This window comes from Cicer arietinum, chromosome 1, assembly GCF_000331145.2.
Source record: "Cicer arietinum cultivar CDC Frontier isolate Library 1 chromosome 1, Cicar.CDCFrontier_v2.0, whole genome shotgun sequence".
NCBI lineage: Eukaryota > Viridiplantae > Streptophyta > Magnoliopsida > Fabales > Fabaceae > Cicer > Cicer arietinum.
In genome coordinates, this window is record NC_021160.2 from 9843762 (window position 1) to 9866579 (window position 22818).

The following is a 22818-nucleotide window of genomic DNA, read 5'->3' on the forward strand; positions in this document are numbered from 1 at the left end:
CACTTTGCACTAGCTTGGATGCAATCTTGGATCTCATAATTTACAGGATCTGGTGTGAAGTAAATGGAGTATGATGTGCATTCTCTGCCTTAAGTCTAGATGAGAGATTCTGACTTTAAAGCTGTTTTTTTTCTTACATATCTATTGAGAATAGGGCTACTGTCATTTTTTTTTTACTTTTCCATGTGCCCTTTATTAGAACAGAAAAGGTCTATTGACTATTAAAAAATTGATATTCGTTCATGGGTTATCAAAATATTTTGAATATACTTAACACATCAGGTATTTCTCGGCAACGGGCATTATTTTACAAAAACATGTGGCCTCAGGATGATTGCATTGACATAGGGCTGCATTATAAGATTTGTATGCATGTTAATGTCTTTAAGGTCTGCATGAGATTTAGGGCTCTTTGGTTCGTTACTGTTCATTGTTGCCTGCTCTATTCTCAAGGTGAGCAATATTAAGATGTTATAAATTGTTGTTACATTCATTGACAGGTTCAACTAGAGCCCACTTCCTCATGGAATTCACTAAGCAGGGATTTGTCTAAACCCTCAAAATATACTGGCATGTTCCAAGCAACAAAAGATATTTTTAGAGAAGAAGGCATACGGGTAGAATAATTCAGCTTCTATAATTTTTGTTTAATCCCCCCATATGTAACATCGCTTCAAATTTCAAAAAGATACTGTGGAAGTTTCATGTCGATCTTCTTTTTCTGTGGAAAAATGTGTATTACCCTTTTTACCTGATATATTATAGGGTTTTTGGCGGGGTAATGTGCCAGCTTTGCTCATGGTTATGCCATATACAGCTATACAATTTACTGTTTTACACAAGTTTAAGACTATTGCCTCTGGTTCATCCAAGACAGGTATCCTATTTTCTATTGCAATTGTTGTTCAGTAGTGCAACATATTAGCTTGATGAGCAAAGTAAATACTAGGTGTCTGTCTACTAAATTTTTTTGGTTGGGTATTTGTTTGGATTTATTGAAATGTTATGACTTTAAATATTTTGGTCCTTAAGTTCTTCATACTCTTCACAGTATATTGCTAAATTAAATTTTATTTCAATAATTAATTTATTTTTGGTACAGTTATTTTTTTTGTGCCAACGTGCACTTATTAATTATTAATCAGTAATGATTTTCAGACACCAATTTTTTCATACACCTGCGACACCTGGTTAATCACATTAAAAAATGTGGTTAATTCACTTGAGTACATGGTTAATTCAATTCACAGTCAAAATTATGGTTAATTCAACTATATGATTAACCACAATTTTAAACGTGATATAAATTAACCATCTACTCAACTAAATTAACCACAATTTTGCATGAATTAACCAGACGCCTGAGGTGTAGGAAAAATTAGGTGTCCATGAAATATTTTTTATTATAATTAATTACCAGGGGTTTTCCTGTTCTAGATTTATTTTGTTCATTGTTTTACTTCCTGTTGCTGCAGAGAATCACATTAATCTGAGCCCTTATCTATCCTATATAAGCGGGGCGGTAGCTGGGTGTGCAGCTACCGTAGGGTCGTATCCCTTTGATCTTCTCCGAACTATATTAGCTTCTCAGGGTGAACCAAAGGTATGGACACTATAAGATATCCAAGGTTATGAGATGGTTTTAAAATAAATTACTGTTGTGTATATTGGTATTCTAAAGGTCAGTGAAAGAAAATGCCAGCATTGCTTTAAACACCTCACTCTAGTCAATATACTTATGCAGTTATGCTTTTTCTCCTGGTTATCGTGATGAACCTACATTCTCATTCCTTTGTAAATGGAAGTTTCATGTTGAGGATCTGCTTTTTGTTCATTTTTATTAGTGATGGTAGTTTAAAACCGTTCACGTGTCTAAACTTAAATGACATGGTATTAGAATTTCTTTTTTCTGTGACCATGTTCAGTTTGAGTATTGACGTCCCCATGCTTTTAATAAAAAATAAGTTTATTTTAGTGTAAGATAGGTGGGTCTGTGCATGTCCATGCTTCAAGCCCAAAGGCTACTGTCAAAGGGCATTAGAGATGTAATATAGACCATTCATGTGTATTCACCTATCAACTTAAGCTTTTAGGATAATTGATTCTTGTAAACTCTTTTTGCCAATTTTAGGGTGGGAGAGGAGTGTTCACATTTGCTTCTTTCTTGTCTACTTAGTGGTATTTCACATGGGATTTGTCAGATGTCATGTATTATTTTAGTGTTATTAAAACCAAGTTAAACAATGTCTAGTGATTGCCTAGAAGGCTAGAAGGGCACCACAATATGGTTGTTTTGTTTGTTGTAATGGCCCCAGCCCCTGATCTTAAAATGGTTATATAGATTATGATGCCCCCCCGACTCAGATTCAGTATGCAATTAGAATTGGTAAGGAGAAGGGTCTTAGCACAACGGGGGAGTTATTTCTATGTGATGATGCAACCAGGAGGTTATGGATTTCATTCATAGAATCAGTATCTTGCAATTGCAACGTAAGACTGTCTACAATATATCCAAATGAATATGACTCTTTCCTCTCGCAATCGTAAGAGATTTATAGTACCAAGTTACCCTTTATTATAATCAGTGATGAGCTAAGAAACATGGATACTACAAACTTTTAAAATGGTAGGAGACATGACTGTCATATAACCTAAAATTAGTATAAATGAGTATTTAGCCATAAATCTGAAATCCAAGGAAAGAATAAGATGAGCTGTTGTAGAAATAATAAAATAATTATTATTTATCTAATTATTATGATATTCTCATCTTAATTGGTATAGAAGTCCAAAAGTAAAAAATTGTAAAATAGAAGTAGAAGTGTCCATAAAGTGTACGACACAAATGTGTATTTGAGACAGTTATGACACGACACAACTACTATCTGCTTCATTGGTAATGCACTTCTTTTGTGGGCAATATAGCTTTGAGTTCATAGTCTGAGGCTGTTATGGTCGTTGTGGATTTTTTATTTATTTATGTTATGCTAACATATTTTCCTAGCTTAGGTTTATCCAAACATGAGGTCAGCATTCATTGATATTCTCCGGAATCGTGGGTTTCAAGGCTTGTATTCTGGACTTTCACCGACACTAGTTGAGATTGTACCTTATGCAGGCCTACAATTTGGCACTTATGATACATTTAAACGTTGGGCCATGGTAAAATTTCAATGCTTAAATTTGATCTGTCATTTATTTTTAGTTTACATAAATATACTCTGCATGTGTTGGATGCCATTTGGTTGTGTTGTTTAAACAACAGCATGCTCTTCTTATATTGTGTTATACTGATCATTCACGCCTATTGTTCCCCTCAAAAAAGCCTATTGTTCCTTGTCTTGTACCATAATTTAACAATCTTCATTGATGTGAAATGGTTCTAGAAGAATTAGAATGACATGAGATGCGTCAATTAGTTATTTCAATCCCTTTTTGCAATGATAAGTAATTGTTTGGTTACAAGGGTTGCTTTTTGTGTGTCTCATATTTCATCGCACGGTTAAATCTTACAGCAACCTAAGTCTTTTCATACTACATGGGACCGATTGCATGGATCAAACTATGGCACAATGTCCTGTCATTTCTTGTACCATATCTTACATATGGCTCATTCAATTTTAGATCTCTCTTGATAGTTTCCATTTTATTTGGTCTTGTTCTTTTTCTAACACTGTTGAATCTTCGTTTCATTTTAGAAACTGCACCACCATGCTGTTGAATTGTACAGTCATATGGTGTATATTTGTCAGAAGTGTGTTAAGAAATTATTTTTTCACGGATGAGATTCCCTACATATTTTTTTAATGTAGAGGATTCTGAGCCTTGCACTAGCTATTTGCATTGGCAAAGCTATACATCATTTTGTATTCATATTAAATCTGTGGATACCAATTTGGTTCGCTCTTAAATTGTAACATCCATATAGATAGTGCGATTCCATCACAGGGCTGATGAATGCTTTAAGTTTACTTTCTAGCTATCAATTATCCGATACCTGTTCTTTAATATTGTATACAGGCGTGGAACCATGTTCAATCTTCAACAAATACTGCTGCAGAAGAGAGCCTCTCTAGCTTTCAGCTTTTCCTATGTGGGCTGGCAGCAGGAACATGTGCCAAGCTTGTCTGTCATCCACTTGATGTGGTCAAGAAAAGATTTCAGGTAGATTTAGATTGTGGAACACGCGTTTTTTCCATAAAACTAAGTATTGTGTTGACCTCATGCTGGTTAAATGATGTCAAAGTTGTTATTCTGTCTTCATGTGGACATAGATATGAATCTTAATTCTTCGTTGCAGATTGAAGGTCTGCAAAGGCATCCAAGATATGGAGCTCGGGTTGAACATCGTGCATATAGAAATATGTTTGACGGCTTGAGACGGATATTACAGATGGAGGGATGGGCTGGTCTGTATAAGGGGATAGTTCCATCTACTGTTAAAGCTGCACCAGCTGGTGCTGTAACTTTTGTTGCATATGAATTGACATCAGATTGGCTGGAGTCTATATTAACTTGATTATTTTATTCTCCTAGAGAAGGGAGAGGTTTTTATGATTTTTTTTCTTTATACTATCTCACTTAATTACCTCCAGTAGGAATGAATCACGAGGTAGAAGATGGTTTTTCAAATATACTGCATTATCTGATAGGATTCAATTTTTTTTTTTTTAATGTGGAAAACATCTTAATATTAAAATAGAAGCTAAGATGTAATACAGTGACAACTATTTTCTTTTAAATAAATGGTGTGCTTCAACTGTTGAGACAATTATTCTTGTTAGCGTGATTTTTATTTCCAAATTTATTTTAAAATTTCACAGCATTTCTTCTTTCAACTTTATCTCCGATGAATTCAGGGTTTTAAGAGTTAGCATACATTGTGTTTTACAAATTCAAACATGGTTAATGTTCATCTTTTTTAACTACAGAGACCACCAAATGGATTTGGTATTTGAATGAATATGCAATTTTGTCTCTAAATTTGTAACTATGAGTCAAGTTAATCCCTTAATTTTACACAATTAAATACATCTCTTCGTTAAAGTCAAACGTTATCCACGTTAATGTTTGTCGTTAATTGAGAAATTAAGTATGGAAGAAATTGACATAAAAATAAAAATTAAAAATTTACTTTTTCACGTATTTTGTAATTTTACAAAAATTGACTATTTCATCTTCAATTGTCACATTCATCCCCAACCCTCATTATTAATTCAGAAAATTCTAAATGCAAAATTCTCAAAATCTAAACTTTAAAAACTACATCTAACTAAAATCGTAGAAGTAGAGATGATAAGTGGAGGTTTATTGGTTGACTAAGGACAACAATATGGAAGGGGATTGGAGGACAAGATTGATGGACAAAGTTGAATGTTTAGGGATAAATCGAAAATGTTGAAGCATTTGATTGGAATAATGTGTATTTTTGAAATTTTGAGTCATTTGTTGTTGTTTGTTATGAGTGTTTAAGAATAAGCATAATGTTTAAGAATTTGTGCTTTGTTGTTGATTGTATTGTAGAGGGTAGTTTGATGTTGATTATTGTGGACGATTGTTAATGTAACGTGTGTTTGAATGTATTTTGGTCATGAAGATTAAATGAAGAAGTAATGTGTTTGAATCTATTTAGGATTTAAATTGTATTTTGGTCATGTTGATTATTGATTATTATGTTAAAGTATTCAGAGAACAAAAATGTCATATACCTTAAGTTTAGGCCATCTTCAGCAATTTAGTCCCTGCATGTGTTCAAATTCAAGCTATCAAATTAGTTGTCGAATGCCATGTCATCGTCTTTAAAGTGTGGGCTTAACGAATGGATGTATTTGATTAACGTGAATCAAATTGAAGGATTAAGTAGCTATTTTGCAAAATTGGAGGACTAACTTGACATATGGTAACAAATTCAAGGACATAATTCCATATTCACTCATTTGGTATTTGATTGTATCAAGATTTGGATGCAAATAAACGATTTATTTATATGCACTAATAAAGAACACAAACGTAAATTTTACTAGTATGTTGCAAATTAAAATCTCAATTTGCTCTTGTTTTATTAGAGATTTGAATAAAGCAGATGGTTGTGAAACAAATAAAAATACAATCTCACCAGTAGGATTACAAACACTTATTGCAATTCCCTCTCAAAAGTTAATTTCCACCCAACAAATTCAATTGTTGATATTACAAAAGTTTTGACAAGAACCAAGTGCTTGAGCCGCACTAACACTTCTCAATACAGTGATTACAGTTCAATAAAGACCTGAGGCTTGAGTATTTGGCATTCACTTTTTTGTTGAAGACATCTTAGTACACTTTTCAATGGGCAAAACTTAGTGCACACTTCAAATCTATTTAGAACATTCTTTAGTCAGAGAGGAAGAAATTAGCAATGCTGGTAAAGCTATTTATCTCTGGGTTTTGTTCTTATCTTCATTGCTTCCTTCTGGAGGATGAGATAGGAATTGCAAGATTTTCTGAATCTCAACAACATTGACCCGAAATTTTTCAGCAATCTGGTTAACATCCATAGGTCCATTATGATCAGCAGCCTTGCCTTCATGCAAGAGGATGATTTGGCGCAACTGTGCTACATTCAAAGTGCCTGCAGGAACAGGCCTTTCCTCATACCGACCAGAATTTGGTTTTGTATTTCGCAACTTTGGCATTGACCTATTGGACTTTTCAACCAGGGATGCCTGTAACAATATTATCAAATCGTTAGATGACTTTTCTCAATAAACTATGCACTACAAAGTAAAGAGCAATGTGTTGACCATTGAAACTGTGTTAGTCATTGTGATCAAGTAATTTCAGAGACAAAAAGCTTGCAAGAAACTTTCAAAAGGGTTTATTTCTCTCTCTGTAAAAATCCTTAATCCAAACAAATATCAAGTGTGCTGCAAAACTTAGTAAAATGTGTTATGTTCATATAGCATTGTCCCACTACCATGATTGAATAAACAATGACAGAAAACTATAAGCCCAGCATGTACTATGATGAACAGTGGAGAGATTTCTGTGTATTGGAATAGTATAAACATAAAGTATACAGAAACAAAGTATTTTAAGCAAATAATATCAATCCATGACATACAATCATAGGTAGGATCACTTTGGCAGAATTCTTTTCATCAGAACTATCTTCGAACTTAATACATGATAGGGAAATATAGCCGTCTAATCTATCTAACCAACCCCACTAAGGCTTGGTGGTTTATTGTTTTTGTCCCTTTCATCTAGCAGAACAAGCCACTATATAGTGTATGAGATTTCCCCAGTCTTCAATGCCAATAAAACAATCTTATAAACCAGCATACAGAGATCAACATTTAATACAATTCCATTGTAAAAGGGTAAGGGAGAAAACTAAAAAATGTATATAAAAATATTATAAAATGTTAGAATTAAATGGTCTAAATATTGAAAAATGGGTAAGCATGCAATGCATTACATGCAAGATGCAGCAATAAAAAATTCTACTTCAACTCAACAAAAGGAGTAAACGTAAACTTCCACAAACTCACCTCACCCATTTCAGGTTTTCCCCCAGGCTTTGATGTAATCCTGCCAAGCATTTGGCCAAGCATCGCATCAAATTTGGGATCTCTCTCTTCTAGGATGTTGTCCAAATTAGCTCTAGGACGATCATCTTAAGCCAACATATAAAAACACTATCAACAACCATGAACTACAAAAACAGTATTACAAAACCTCACATGAACAGTATATCTATGCAGGCTTATTGCAAACACAGAAATTATGATAAATGGAATCCTTCACAGTTAAAATAAGCTACATATAGTAAGAATGTAAGACCGTGACATGTAGTGGTGTGCTCGGCAGGCAAGGTAGAAATAGGGTTGAAAGATTTTGATGTTCAATGGCTATTGCTTGATAGAGGAAGAAAATGGATACACAATTAAAAATCTATTTCTAAATAATAGTTGTAGCAAAGACTACTTTAACTTTTTCTTTTCCAATAAGTGCTTGATGAAAAGTTAATCTGAATACTGTTGGACTATCAAGTATAAATAAGAAGTCTAACATTAAATGAAAATGACATGTTGAGCAACATATAAGTGACAAGACCTATATGCCCAATGTCTTATAGTTTTGTGTGAAGATGTGATGTCCAATCCACTTGTGAGACTACTTTTAGCTCAGCCTCAATGTAGAGATTCTTCGGTGTTTTACTCCTCCTTGTGACCCAACAAAAGTTTATGATGCTTCAGTTTTAACTATTCCACAATATGATTGACATTTGAAACATAAAATGTAAATTATATTTTCATTTTTCACCTCCACATTTTCTACTACCTATCTTCAGCCAAATCAAGCATGTCCTAGGGTCGGGATATAAATCCTTTATTTTTCCCCTTTTAGCTGGAAAATGATATAAATTTCAAAATAAAAAAACATTCAAATTCAACTGAATAGTGATATTCACAACCCACACTGTTCAGGGTCTGAATTTATAAATTCCTCAACATAGAAGAACACCATGTCAAAATAACCCTCATTAGCTACCTTAATCTCTGAGGTACCCACTAACATTTTCCATTTTCTAATAACAAAATTACGGAACAATTTTTTTGAAATGGCATAACCCTAACAAACCGAAAACCAAAAACTCAAACAAAGAGAAAGAGAGACTAACTAACCGTCGTTTAATGAGTCTCGTGTGGCGGCCTTAGAGCTCTCCGCCGCCTTTTCGGTGGCAACCTTTGAAGGAGGTCGGTAGTCGACGGCGATCTTCGGCTTTGATAAGGATGACGTATCAGTTTCGGATGCCGCTCGGATTCTTCCAGATGCTCGACGAAATGCCTGACCCATAGTCAAATTAAACTCAGGTTTGTTGATGTTGTTATTCGCCGAGAACTTCGATTGATTAATTGATTATTATAATAAATGTAGACACCATTTTTTGAAAAGGATGATACTTTGTATACAACCCTGCGGCTTGTTGGTTTGTGTTAAAGAAGAAGCATCAACCGAGAGAGAGAGTGACGTGGTGAGGCAACAACCGAGGCTTCAAAAACTGTTTGGTTTTGGTCGCAGTCAGATAAAAATTCATTTTGGAATCGATTCAGGAAGCATAATCAATTATATTTGATAATATATAAATATGTTAAAATCAATTTTACAATTTTAAAATTCAATTTGACTACTCTAATATTAAAACCAAACATGTATTTACTATGTGGCAATAAAATTCAATTTTATTGTGAAAATCATAAATCTAAGTACATGAAATTACGAGCGTATCACCATATGTATTAACAAAATACTCTTTCATATATTAAATTATGTTAATTAATTTATTCTCTTTACTAAATAATTTTAATAAGAATACTGTAATTTAGTTCACCTAAAAGTGAGTTAAATGTTAAATTTTATGGAATATTTTGATTATAATTTTCAACTTCACTTCATATTCTATTTTTCAAAATATGAAATCCCTAATTAATGCTTAATCATACATATGCTGCCTCACATTTCTTATACTTAATCATGTTTGGATTGAATTACTTTCCACCCATATCCTTTTTGACTTGATTATATGCAATATACTAATATGAATATGAATTCCTTTAATGTCCAAGTCATTTATAGGCAAAATCAAGCTTAACAACGTTGTTTGATGTTCACGGCTTCAAGTATCAAATTATTGTTTACTTCATTTATTTTTTATTCGGCAAAACATAATTTAAGGTCTTTATGACTAAAAATATTATTTAACTATACTCTATTATTATTATTATTATTATTATTATTATTATTATTATTATTATTATTATTATTATTATTATTATTATTATTTTATTATTATTATTATTATTATTATTATTATTATTATTATTATTTCTTCTTATAGTATTTTTAAGTCTCAAAATATGCATGATGTTGCTCTTTTTTAGATTTAGTTTAACTCCATTATTTTTATTAGAAAATATATTTCGATTCAAATTGATAAAAGTTATATTTATTGAGAATAATAAAATTTAATGTCACTAAAATAAAAAAAGATCGAAATATGCGAACAAATTCACAATATCTATGTTAATAGGAAAAACCAATAAAATATATAAATATATAAACATATAAAAAATATATAAATATGATAAAGTTGAAATATTTGAAATACTCATGTCTCCGAAGCTATAACGTCGATAATGTAAAATTAATTAATAGAATCTACACATGATCAAAATTGACATTAATTTATCAATTTGAACCAAACATGATCAAAATTGACATTAATTTATCAATTTGAACCAAATCAACACCACAACAAGACGAGACCAAAATAATGCCGCTTTAAGACAAATAAAATAACACCACACTGTAAATACAAAATAAAAAAGAAAATTAAATATATAGAAAAATAATTTATTTAAATATAAAAAATTATAAAGATTATTCTTAACCGGAAAATTAACTCTAAACTACACAATTTTGATTAAAAAATAATAATTAAAAAAATAACTAAACAAGAGATAGGCTACGACAAAGTTATGAGAGGCTAACTTCTTGTCAAGATTTAAAAATATAAGGACAATATGACTATCTTAATAAACCTAGATTTGTAACTCACTATTTATTATTTTTTAAAATGTTACATTTAAACATAGAATTGTAAAAAATTAATAAACCCTTCATCAATCATATTATTTCTCTTTGAATCTTTTTAATATTCCCTTTCATTGCCCACAAGAAAGAAGTATCACAATTTTAAATTTTTTTTCAAAGGTGTAATTTTAATCTCATATTTCTTCATTTTCTCTTACCCCCAAATCATTATCAAATCCAATTTCAATTTCAATTGACATTTTAAATTTCTAGTCTTCATATTCTTCTCCTTCCACTCTTATTTATGGTTTTTTCGACATTGCTTCAAACCTATAAATTGAAACTCAAAATTGATTTAATTTTTTTGGAGTTGGTAAATTAGGAGTTGTTTCAAACCTCAAAATTGAAACTCAAAGAAAGGTCTGATAAAAATTAGGAGTTGTTTTTATGTGATGTTATAGAAATCTCTTTTATTTTAATTTGTTTCTTTAAGTTTTGTAATATTAATGTTTTCTCTCTTAAAAGATATAGTTAATTTTATCATAATTAATTCACACACAATTGCAAGATACCGGGTTCAAATTAACTCATGCGCAACTGCGAAATCATGTGTTCGAAAGGACAATACATACCACCTAACAATATTGATATTTATCGGTTGAACTAAAACTTACGAACTAATATTTATCTATATTATCAAACTTTTAGTGTCAATATTAATGTTATATGTTTTTATATTTGAATTTTGAAAATATTATTGTGTTGATGATTATCCTATAATTATGATGTTTATTTATATTTAAATTTATAATTAAAAATAATTGAATTTTTAAAGATAAATCTATCTAGAAAAAATTGTTCGACCATAATAACAAAGAAAATTTTATCTTGTACCTCTATATTTATATTAATGTCTTTGAATTTTATACAAATTACTTATTTTATTTTTGTCATTCTTTTTTTTTATTCCACTGAATTTAACTTAGATTTTAAAAAAAGTTTTCTTAAACACATATTTTTTAAAAAATTGAAACTTTATGTACTATTTTTTTTATAAATTTTTCGATACACAAATATCATTTAGAAAATTTAAATTTTGAGTACTGAAATTTTTTTTCTAAATTTTTCATTGTTTTTAGAAAATTATGTGTTTTAAAAAACTTTTTAAAGTTTACCAAAAAAAAATTCTCAAACACAAACATGTACCAAAAAACATAAAATTTGATAATTTTTTAATAAAATTGAATTTTTATTAAAATATAGAGATATGAGTATAAATTTGGAAGTATAGAGTAATTTTTAAAAAATAATAGTATAGAAAATAATGTAAAAAAAGCAATAATATTAACATATAACTTTTTTAGTTTAATGTTGATATATAACTTATCTATTATGATAACATAGATATCTTTTTTGAGAAATATAAGTTATATATCAATATTGAACGTAAACCAAATCATTTATTAAAATACTATAAATACAAACTATAGAAAAACTATTTATTAAACAAAAAACATAGATGAAAGCGTAACATTTATTAATATACCATATATAAAATCCACTTGATAACAAATTTTGGTATAAATTTTGGTATAGCATCAATGAAAGAGTAACATTTATGAATACACCATATATAAAATCCACTTTATATCAAATTTTGGTTTAACTATTCCCTCTTCCAATTTTATCTTTAATTTAAATTATTATATTTATCATTTTATTATTTTTTATTCAATCAAACAACTAACTTACTTTTTAAAAATTCTTTTTAAAGGAGATAATTCTAGTTGTAACAGTTTAATCTCTTTCGCTAACTCATCTTTCGTTTGGTTGATACACCTACTAATTTTCTTTACTCTAGTAACCTACAGATTCATTTTCAAAACTGGGAAGTAGTTTAATGACATCAAATTACAAGCAAACCAATAAAAAATGTCACGTAAAATGTTTGCTTGGCAGAAATGAACATATTTTTGTGTCACAAAATGGCTAGCCATATTTATAAAGTAAAACCGCTTTCTGCTCTAAATAGAAATTGACGAAGTGGTTGGGTTCATGAGTTACATGTGAACCTGCATTCATAAATAAAGTCCATTAATAATGCAATTCAATTGTAAACAAACATCACAAAAGCAACAAGTAGAATATCACTAAGCTAAGCTAAGAACATTGGGTTTTATCTAAATTTGGTTTAATTGTCAGAATTAAATATAAAGGATTGGTATTGAATGCCCTTAAGGTTGCTTTGTTCAACATGAAAATTCCAAAGACAAGTCAATAGATTTATACTACTATCTAAATTAAACATAACACTTCCTATATTGCTCTTGAGAAGAAAACAAGCTAAAACTCAATCATATTTTCTTGAAAAACCACATTTACACTATCAAAGTCAGAAGGTTGCATGGCGGCGGAGCGGAAGTTTGGATGGATTGCACATTTTCTGGCTCATGTACTGAACTGTTATATGCCTCTGAGTTGGAATTCTAAAGTGTTATAAATTCTGCTTATTTATCTTCATCCATTTTTCCTTATTTTTTGTAGCTTACATGATATAGGGAGTGAATGAACTGATCACAATTACAGATACAAAACAAAACACTTCAGAATTTCAAGGATTGCAAACCTCCGTTGCCTAAAAGCCTCAATTTCCTCTCAAATGATTATATGCTCCCCTATCTTCCTCAAGTTACTCTTATAATACATTCCTATAATTTGCTATTAGTTAAGTAATAACTACCTAACAAAATTGAGAAATTAACCAATTAAGGGGATGATTATTTACACTATCATACAAACTAATGGAGGGAAGACATAATAATTCTAAACATTCAAGATACATGCATCAAATGGGGAATTGCATATGTGTTATTAGTGATTGAAATGGGAAATAATTTACAATAAGTCATTAGAAAAGCAAATACTACATGGTATTAAACAGTACACTACATGGTATTAAACACTAGACAGTGAAATGCTAAGAACATAAAAATAAACTATATATTGCACATATGAGAATATTTTATTTAGAAAAGTTCGTCTCAGTATCATAGAATAAATACCTAAAATTGTCTCTAACTTTTCTCACTTCCATCAACTCAATCATTAACTTAATTAATATTTTAAAATAATCTCAACTTTACATAAAGTCAAATCAATTTAGTCGTCTCAATTCAAAAGTGATTTTGAAGAGTTATAGTTGATTTTGGTATATTTAGGGATTTTAGATTTAATTGATTTATTTAGCTCTATAAATAATTTAATTTTTGAAGTGACTTAATAGATTGAAAAATGAAGGAAGTGAAAGAGAGGAATTACCAAAATTGCTACCAACGATGCAATGCCAAGAGGGGCCATGTCTCCTATCAAACTCAGTCTTGATCTCCTCGGCAGTAACTGTATCCAGATTGTGATTCTTCTCAAACACCTGATCAATGATATTCAAGAAACAACACAGCATGAATATATATATCAAAACGCAGAAACAGAATTTAATTAAAAGGAAGGAACTAACGGTGACGGCGATATCAAAGGCCTCCCATTGCATTTCCTGAGTCATATCAGCATTGATGATGAAAATTTTCTTGGGCGGAATAGATGGCGGTGGTGGTGTGTTGGAAACGGGAACAGGTAGTGACAGTGAGTTCTCCGTTGGATCTCCGGCATCAATGTTCTTCTTTTTGCCTCTGGTCATCTTCACTGAAATATTTCGAATCTTTTTTTTTTTCTCTAATGGGTTGGTTACAGAGCCACGTATATATAACTTGAGAGAGTGAGAAGAAGACTCTTTCTAAACTTTAACTAACCTTCCCCGACTGGACAAAAGCAGTTACTACAGAATAATAGGCACACATATACATAAATATTTTAACAATTATTTCAATAATTCCATAAAAAAACTAAACATCATTACTTTTTTATGATAAATATTTTGGGTGAAATACTTCACTGTAACGTAGATAGACTTTACTCATTTAACGCATAGATTTATCTTTATCTCCGTTCAATCATATTAACTAAAATCAAATTTGTAATATTAGATTTATCGGATACATGGTTTTTTTTGTTAGACTAAATTATTCGAGTTTTGCTTTTTTAGAAAGAAATGTTGGAGTTAAAATCATTATTTTATTTTAATAATAAAAAATAATTATAAAGAATTATAACTTTTGAAATATCCAATAATTCTATAATACAGTATATGTATTCAACAAATTTTTAATTATAACTTATTGACGTACTACTAAAAAAATTGTGTGGTCTAATATTTACAAACATTCACTCATTTATTTTTTGAGAAAAAAATTTTAACGGTATATATTTTGGAGTGTATTTAACTGTTTGTTTTAATAAAAAAGAAAAAATAAAATTATTAATCAAAATATATAATTTATCAAAATTAACAAAGTTTTATACTTTTACTAATTCTCCACCTGACACACCTCCACAAATTTACCTTCAAATCCAAAATATTTTTCCCCTCTCCACTAATTTTGAATTTCACAAGATTTTCTCGATTGAAATTTCATTCATTTGTTTCTTTATTTTTCACATATTCTCTAGTCAATTAATTTTTTTTTGCATGAAAGTTGTTTTTCACTATTGAACTAAAGCATATAGATATAAAGTTGCGATTGAAACCTTTTTTTTTTCATTTGTCTTCTTAATTTCTCTTTTCCTTCGTATCATTTTAACCCCGAGCTCATGTATCATTACTTGTATGTTGACATGAATGAGAATGGCTTGAAAACTCTTTACGATACTAGACATTGTTCAGATCGGGAGAAAATGAAGGAGATTTTGCTTTCAACCATAGAAAAAATAAGACGAAGCAAACTCTAATTATGGTTCATTTGAAACATCTACTTATATATTATTAGTGAAAATGCCATATGATAAACACAAAATGACACCAATACAAATTTTGGCTTATATGGGATAATGTATTTGGAAGAGTTATATGTTGTCATATAGGTATTTTTTGCAACTCTCCTAACAAAAAATTATTTTCCAATTTTTATCCCAATACATGTAAACACGAGCACAAAAAGTTTTTATATATTTAGTTTTTTCCATTTTGGTAGATAAAGTTTTTATATCTTTAGTTTTTTCCGTCAATTAATAATGTTAATGTCTTTAATTTTATCACTATTGAGATATATATAATGTATTCTATACACTTTAATTTGAATGAATATTAATTTTAGTAAAAAAAAAAATAGCATAGATTATTAGTATAAATTCAGGAAAGAAAAATTATTATCTCTTTTTTTTTTTTCATACAAACATCATCAAACTTGATTTTGAATCTTTGAATAAATCTTCCGCATGATTTTGACACTCATCGAATTCTCCTGGAAATGGAAATCTCTGACATTGAAATCTTCACGCTTCAAATCCCTAAATCGAATCACAACAATACCCTTTCCAACCTCAAAATTCAATTCATCTCTTTCAACTCTCTCTTTGAACCACTTCTCCTCAACCACTTCAAATCTCGTACCCAATTGCACTTCCTCATCATCAGAAACTCCTCACAACGCTTCCAATGTCGTTCGTTTCGATTCATTAATCGCCATCTTCAAAAACTACGGTTTCTCTGATTCTCAGATAAATTACATCGTTAAACAAGCACCTAATGTGCTTAAATTAGACCCCCACAATAGGGTTTTGCCGAAGTTTGAATTTTTACACTCCAAAGGTGCTTCAAACTCCGATATTGTGGAGTTAGTGAGTAGAAGCCCTAGAATTCTCTATTCAAGCCTTGAAAATAGCATAATCCCTACTTTTGAATTGGTAAGAAGCTTCCTTCCATCTAATGAGAAAGCTATTGAACGTATACTTAAATGTAGATTTTTCTTTGGTCATTATCATGTTATTAGGAATGTTAAGATGTTGATTGATGATGGAGTTACTGACTCAAATATTAGATATTTGTTACTTAAAAGACCCTCTATACTATTGTCTTATGATATGAGGGATGCTTTGGATGAGGTTAAGGAAATGGGATTTGATGATCCTTCTAATGTGAATTTTTGTATAGCATTGTTAGCCAAAAGGGCCATGTCGAAATCTCGATGGGACGCGAAAGTTGTTGTCTTTAAGAAATGGGGTTGGTCTGATGAAATGGTTCTCGAAGCGTTTAGGAAGCGGCCCTTATGTATGCTAGTGTCGACGGATAAAATTAATAAGGTTATGAAGTTTTGGGTGAAGGAGTTGGGTTGGAACTCTTCGGTGCTTGTTAAAAGGCCGGAGATTTTTTCGTATAGTTTGGAGAATAGGATCGTTCCGAGGGCTTGTGTTGTCTTGTATTTGATCTCGAAAGGTTTGATAGAAAATAATGTTGAGTTGTCTACCCCATTTGGTGTTAATGAAAAGGTGTTTCTTGAAAAGTATGTGGAATGTTTTAAGGAGGAAAGGTGTTATTTGTTAAAGCTATACCGAGAAAAAATGGATGTTCAAGAAATCAGGGAGGATGGTGCAGCATCTAGAAGCTATTGAATGATTAACTTGTAAGCACAAATTTTGTGTAATTCAATATGTTTCTTCATCACATGTTCAAGTAATTGTTGTTAACTCTGCCTAAATTGCAATTGATTTAACTGAATTGTTTCATTATGATGGATTGGAACTTGGAGCCCTTGTTCATGGTTGCATTCTCCAATTCTCGTTATAATTGCGAACTTGTGATGTATATCAACTACTTGATGCTTTATAAATGACTGAAGCGTGAGTACAGATTATTTTGAGGAATTAGAAATATATTAATGTTTACTTTTCAGTTATTCCTTGCTGCTTGAATGTCAAGCAAAGACAAGCTTGGAATGATTTAACTGTTGATTTCGTAAATGTTTAGCTGGGAAATGTAATTGGTGACTGCTGCAGCTGCTTTTTATCGAATCATTTGTTGTTGTAGTTTGTGTTCCGATAAGTGCATCTAAGAACATATTAACTAAGGATTAGTAGCTTACTTCCTTATTCAGTTATACAGTTCCTTCACTTCACCTTGTTTGATGAAGAAAATATGGGCTGTTGCAGTAATTTATATTACACTTTAGTGATGAAATCATGTTATTTTGGTAATTGAAAATTGACTGATACCTTATTTTTTTAGATTCCATTATGATAAAAGCTTCAATCTGAATAATGATGTTTTATTTGGTTTATATGAGACCATTGCTTTTTAGTGTGAAAGTAATGATGGTAGGTGTAAAGAGCTACAAAAATTAGCAATGAGAGTTGGGTCTCACTTGTAGTGCTACAGAGTGTGAACAAAATTAGAGCATATTTGATCAAGTCAATATTAAGAGAAGAAAGAAACTGCATAGAGCAACAAAGATTAAATGTTTGCCTTTGTTAAGTACAAGCTTCAACTTGAGATGATACAAAAGCTTAGAGAGGAGTAAGGATATACCTATGATTCTACATGCTTATTTGATATAAAATTGGATGATGAAGGAATTATTTAGAAAAGGATCCTTGCGCACTTGTTGCTTGATGGTGGGGTAATTCAAGACCATCTCATTGTTGCATATGCATTGTGATAGAATCATAGAAGCCATAAGAATTTACCTTTTAACTTCATGTGATTGAATTTTTTTTCCTGGACTACATTGGTGAAGTACAGTAGAGGTGCAAACATGTGGGCAGATTAAGGACTGCCAGTGGGAAATCCAACTCCCCATGCACCACACCTTGTCGTGGAGATTATGGCGGATGTCAGTTTGAGCTATAATCTCCCTGACAATTTGTTCATCATATTAGCATAATTATGCCATTGTTTGTATTAGTTAACCTCTTGTTTCAATTGCGAAACTATTTCACGTCACCTCCGACTCCAACGTTTCCCTGAGAGGTCTGAGGTCTTGAAGTTGAATATGAAACACTTTTTTTGATAATTTATATTGCTTTTATATGCACATGTTTTGTGATATGCTTTTGTATTAATGACTGGTGGAATTATATGCACATGTTTGGTGCAATCCTTTTTGTATTAATGTGGCTGATCTTTGTCATACTAGACACATTTTTGGGCTAATCTTTTCTATGAATGTTGTTGAATTATATGGCTATGCCTTAAGATTATTTAGATTTTGGTTTTGACATTTGTGGTCCATTTGGTTGAAGTTCTGGTATAAAATCTAGTTGTATGGACTCGATCTGGTTTATAAAAAATTATGACTGGTTTGTCCAAAACTTTGGTTTTAAATTTCTGATTTAAAATATGGTTAAAATTTTGGTAAACCAATGTGGTTGTAAAAAGCTAGGTGTATCACAATCCAATAGTTTAACACAATCTGGTTGTGTGAACAAAAAATACTCATTCATTAATCAACATACATACAAACCAATATTGATTTTCATATTACTTGAATTATTGCATAAACTATACTATCTTACTTACATCAAACTAGTGTATTTCTTAAATCCAAACTACCTCTTATGGCATGTGAATCCAAACCATACACAATATTTGCATGACAAATATTGCAATTATAATGGTTCTAAACCTCTTGGGTTCAACTACCGTACAATCAAAATTGGAGTTAACTTCAGTATTCCATATTACATTTCTTCCACCTTCTCTTCCCACATTTGTTCGTTGCTATCTCTCAATGTTTGCAAGTGATTCAATCAATTTATCAACCTTTATAAAATATCCACAATAACCATATACATCTTGCAAGCAAAGGGAAATCACTTTCAAATATTCAAAAATTGAAAATTCTATGAACTTAGATTTTCATTACCTTTTTGATTGAGCAAGTGTAGAATAGTCTTTCTCTATTAATTAATATGAATGGGTATGGACAACACACCTTACAATCTTTCTACGTACCAACGCCAAAATGAAGATGCACTGATGAGAAAAGTTTTATTCACGATGAAGATGATTGCCTTTGTTGCAACAAATGTGCACCACCTCCCATTATCATCATCGTCATCTACCTTAATCTCCAAAAAAAAAAAAAAAGACGGCAAGAGAAAGGGAATGGAAGATGAAATTAGGATTAAGAACTATTTCATAGTGAAGATTTTATGTAAAAGAAAAAATATGTTTTTTCTTTCAAATTTGTCCCTAAGCATGTATCTTTCCATGTAGAAATAACTATCTTACACAACATAATCCATGATTAAAGAAAATGTCATGTGAGTTTTTTGATGAAGTTAACAAACTTCGTTAATAATATAGACTAAACTAACTAACAAAAATAATAAATTGATGATTTATTTGTTATAATTTAGGTCTAGTATGACAAAGTTAGGAATTGTGTTAGGTCTCAATTTCTTTGTTGCTTTTTTATTTATACATATAAATTCATTTAACTTTTTTCTGTATTGATATACAACTCAATAATCATAAATATATTATATATTATTTAACATATATCTAGAAAACTAAAATACTAGGAAAAATATGTTTACATTTTTTATTCTTTTTAACACATCATTTAAAAGAAATGAAGGTTATAATTGTCGCTTAATATCAATCAATGCAAATTATCACTTTTTGCTCTTTGATTTTCGTGCTACATGTCAACTTTTTTTTACTATTTATATGATACAATTACAAATAAAAAGTTTTTACTCACTTTTTTAAAATGTATCTATATACTCAAGTTTTTTTTTTGTTGCTTTTTTTTAAAATAAATTTTTGTTATAAAATATACACACATAACAAATGTTTGACATTAAAAAATTAGTTAACATTTATATTTATCAATAATATTTTAGATATAAAAATAATTATAATATATTATTACAATTTTTCACGTTGTTTTTTTTAAAAATAAATTGTTAACAAAGTTGTTGTAACATATAAATTATATATAAAACAAATATTTTTTTATAATCAATTAAATAAATTAACAATTTTTATATCTTATAAATAAAACTGAGAATAATTATAATATATTATAAAAATTATTCACATTATAAATGTTTTTTAGTAAATAATTAGTTAAAAAAAATATTTTTAATATCGTCAACATAAACATAAAAATGAAAAATAATTATAATACATTAGGTCAGATAAAAGTTTGTCACTAAACTATTAGTATAATTTAATAATTTTATAGTTTTAAACAAAAATACATATAATTATAATTATAGTTTATCATTGAAATCATATACGAGATAAATATTTATCACTAAATATATCGTTAAAATTAATATTATTTTAATAACTTCGCCGTAAAAATAGAACAGTTATAACATACTAACTATAATTTTTATAATTCAATTTTTTGACATAAGAACATATGAAACTTAATCAATAATGAAGCAATTGTAGCGTACTACACTCATGCACAGAAAAATATTTGTCATTAATTAATTAATTTAATAAAAAAATTAGTTTAGTTGAGAATTTTCTAAATATACAAAAGAATAATTATAGTATACTAACTATAATGTATTATTTAAATCATATACGGGACAAATGTTTGTCAATAAATATATCATTAAAATTAGTATTTTTTTTTTAATATTATCTTCATAAAAATTAGACCAATTATAATACATTAATTATATTTTTCACAAATCAACTTTTTAACATTGTTTTATAAAAACGAATCACTAAATAAACAGATGTAGCATACATCTTATATATGTTGTAGCTAAATATCACTAGAAGGGGGGGGTTGAATAGGGATTTTGCTGTTAAAAACAATTTTTAAGTGTTTTAAAAACTATCCTCTTGCAGAGGATGGCTAGCTCGAGGATGGGATTTTTAAATCGTTAGATCTAAGCTGAGTAAAAGAGTAGGAGCATAATATGAGGGACACACACACAATTTTATACTGGTTCACCCAATGATGGCTACGTCCAGTCCTCACACCCTTGTGAGATTTCACTAACTTTCAAAACAGATCAATCCTCAACCCGAGGATGATTACAACCGTGTATTATCAAGCTTCACCAAGCTTACAATCAATTTCCAACTATTTTCTAGCTTCACTCACTAGGAAATTACAAAGTAGAATGAGAGTGATTGATACTTAATACTTTCTCAAAAGATATACAAAGATATAGTGTAGGATCAAAGAAAGTAATAAGAGAGAATGTGATTTGCTTCTTGAAAAGCTTTAAGATGCTTGATCTTTTTATGCAAGTGTGTTGTGTGTCTTCCAATGGAGAGCTTGTATGCATTTTATAGAGATCCAAGCCCTTGATGACCGTTGGAGCTCATTTTCAAAGGATCCAAGGTTTTCATCAAAATTACAGAACTGCCACTTAGCTTGTTAGGCTTAGGCAAAACCATCCTCTTGCAGCATAGTCTTTGATCTTGACATGTCCTTGCTTTTTCACTTTAATCAGAGTGCAAGGCTGTTTCTGAGCTGCATTTTTCGAAGTCTTTAAGGTCTAGGTTGGCTTCATCTTTTGAGGTGATGTGGACAAGAGAGAAAAAGCCACTTTATGACATAGGACTGTCATACTCAGTCCGAGGATCAGATCTGGCAGCAACATGTGATCTTCCATTTTTGGCTTGTTTCAAGTTGCCTTTTGCTAACTTGACTTCCTTATGCATTAAAACGTGCAAGCCCATTAAATGATCAGATTTTGACATTTGCACATGCTTGATAACATAACATAAAAACATAACATAAAAACATAATCATTCTCCCCCTGAATTTGGCAGCAGCAAAAAGAAATAACAACATATTTAATCTGAGGAGGCTGGTTCATCTGATGAGGGAGATGGAACATCAGAGTTTGGCTGGGCTGGTAGCTCAGGAGGATGATCTCCAGGAGCAATAGTAGGAACCAAGTGTTTGGTAACCCATTCAAGAATGAGCCCAAACTGAACCAAAGAATTCTGAAAATGAGTGAAGCGCTGAAGAATTTTCTTCTGGTCTTTCCTAATTAATTTTAGGAGTTTCATCTGCTTCGTGTTTTCCCCAATCCTTGTGCTAGGAGCCGAGCCTTTAGGCTGGTCATTGACACTGGAACTCTTATTCTGAGAGCTCCCAGCCTTGTCCTTTGACTGGTTATGAGTTGTGGCAGTGAAGAAGGAGTCAAGGGAACTAAACACACCTGTAACCTCAGGGAGAGGTTGAGCATTTTTGTCAAAGTTTGCAGCAGGAGGAATTTGTTGCGAAAAGTCTGGTGGAGGGATTACATCTTCATCCACTGGCACAGTGGGAGGAGAAGCCATAGGCACATCCGTAGGAGATGGAGGATAAGATAGATTCAGATCAAAATATAACTCCTCACCATCTTCCATTTGTTGAGGAGAAG

At 30.5% G+C, this 22818-nt stretch overlaps 4 protein-coding genes across 4 annotated transcripts in view; 2 read left to right on the forward strand and 2 right to left on the reverse strand.

Moving 5' to 3' along the window:
• LOC101502912 (mitochondrial thiamine diphosphate carrier 2-like) overlaps positions 1 to 4771 on the forward strand; it is a 6423-nt gene extending 1652 nt beyond the window's left edge. The window contains exons 3-8 of the mRNA XM_004487829.4: positions 501 to 617; positions 766 to 877; positions 1476 to 1603; positions 3010 to 3162; positions 4021 to 4164; positions 4301 to 4771. Coding sequence (XP_004487886.1) covers positions 501 to 617; positions 766 to 877; positions 1476 to 1603; positions 3010 to 3162; positions 4021 to 4164; positions 4301 to 4519 — 873 coding nt within the window. The 3' untranslated portion in view covers positions 4520 to 4771. The remainder of the gene's footprint in view (positions 1 to 500; positions 618 to 765; positions 878 to 1475; positions 1604 to 3009; positions 3163 to 4020; positions 4165 to 4300) is intronic.
• Positions 4772 to 6034: 1263 nt separating this feature from the next.
• Positions 6035 to 9097, reverse strand: LOC101502595 (uncharacterized). The gene is made up of 3 exons (XM_004487828.4): positions 8670 to 9097; positions 7533 to 7657; positions 6035 to 6704 (listed from the first exon to the last, which is right to left on the reverse strand). Exons 1-3 carry the CDS (start codon positions 8839 to 8841, stop codon positions 6414 to 6416), a joined length of 588 nt encoding a protein of 195 aa, XP_004487885.1. The 5' UTR covers positions 8842 to 9097; the 3' UTR covers positions 6035 to 6413.
• Positions 9098 to 12473: 3376 nt separating this feature from the next.
• On the reverse strand, positions 12474 to 14416 carry LOC101502281 (dynein 8 kDa light chain, flagellar outer arm-like). Its single transcript, XM_004487827.4, has 3 exons — positions 14093 to 14416; positions 13897 to 14005; positions 12474 to 12650 (listed from the first exon to the last, which is right to left on the reverse strand). The coding sequence occupies exons 1-3, from the start codon at positions 14270 to 14272 to the stop codon at positions 12568 to 12570; spliced, it is 372 nt and encodes a 123-aa protein (XP_004487884.1). The 5' UTR covers positions 14273 to 14416; the 3' UTR covers positions 12474 to 12567.
• A 1406-nt stretch (positions 14417 to 15822) lies between these two features.
• Positions 15823 to 17359, forward strand: LOC101501948 (uncharacterized). The gene has a single exon (XM_004487826.4). The coding sequence runs from the start codon at positions 15907 to 15909 to the stop codon at positions 17077 to 17079; it is 1173 nt and encodes a 390-aa protein (XP_004487883.1). The 5' UTR covers positions 15823 to 15906; the 3' UTR covers positions 17080 to 17359.
• The last annotated feature ends 5459 nt before the right edge of the window (positions 17360 to 22818 follow it).

Coding starts and splice junctions, on each gene's coding strand:
- LOC101502595 (XM_004487828.4), bottom strand. CDS start 8,841: ATGGGTCAGGCATTTCGTCGAGCATCTGGAAGAATCCGAGCGGCATCC. Junction 7,658..8,669: donor ACGAGACTCATTAAACGACG/GTTAGTTAGTCT, acceptor TGTTGGCTTAAG/ATGATCGTCCTAGAGCTAAT. Junction 6,705..7,532: donor GAAAACCTGAAATGGGTGAG/GTGAGTTTGTGG, acceptor ATATTGTTACAG/GCATCCCTGGTTGAAAAGTC.
- LOC101502281 (XM_004487827.4), bottom strand. CDS start 14,272: ATGACCAGAGGCAAAAAGAAGAACATTGATGCCGGAGATCCAACGGAG. Junction 14,006..14,092: donor CCTTTGATATCGCCGTCACC/GTTAGTTCCTTC, acceptor ATCATTGATCAG/GTGTTTGAGAAGAATCACAA. Junction 12,651..13,896: donor CATCGTTGGTAGCAATTTTG/GTAATTCCTCTC, acceptor TTATGAATGCAG/GTTCACATGTAACTCATGAA.
- LOC101501948 (XM_004487826.4), top strand. CDS start 15,907: ATGATTTTGACACTCATCGAATTCTCCTGGAAATGGAAATCTCTGACA.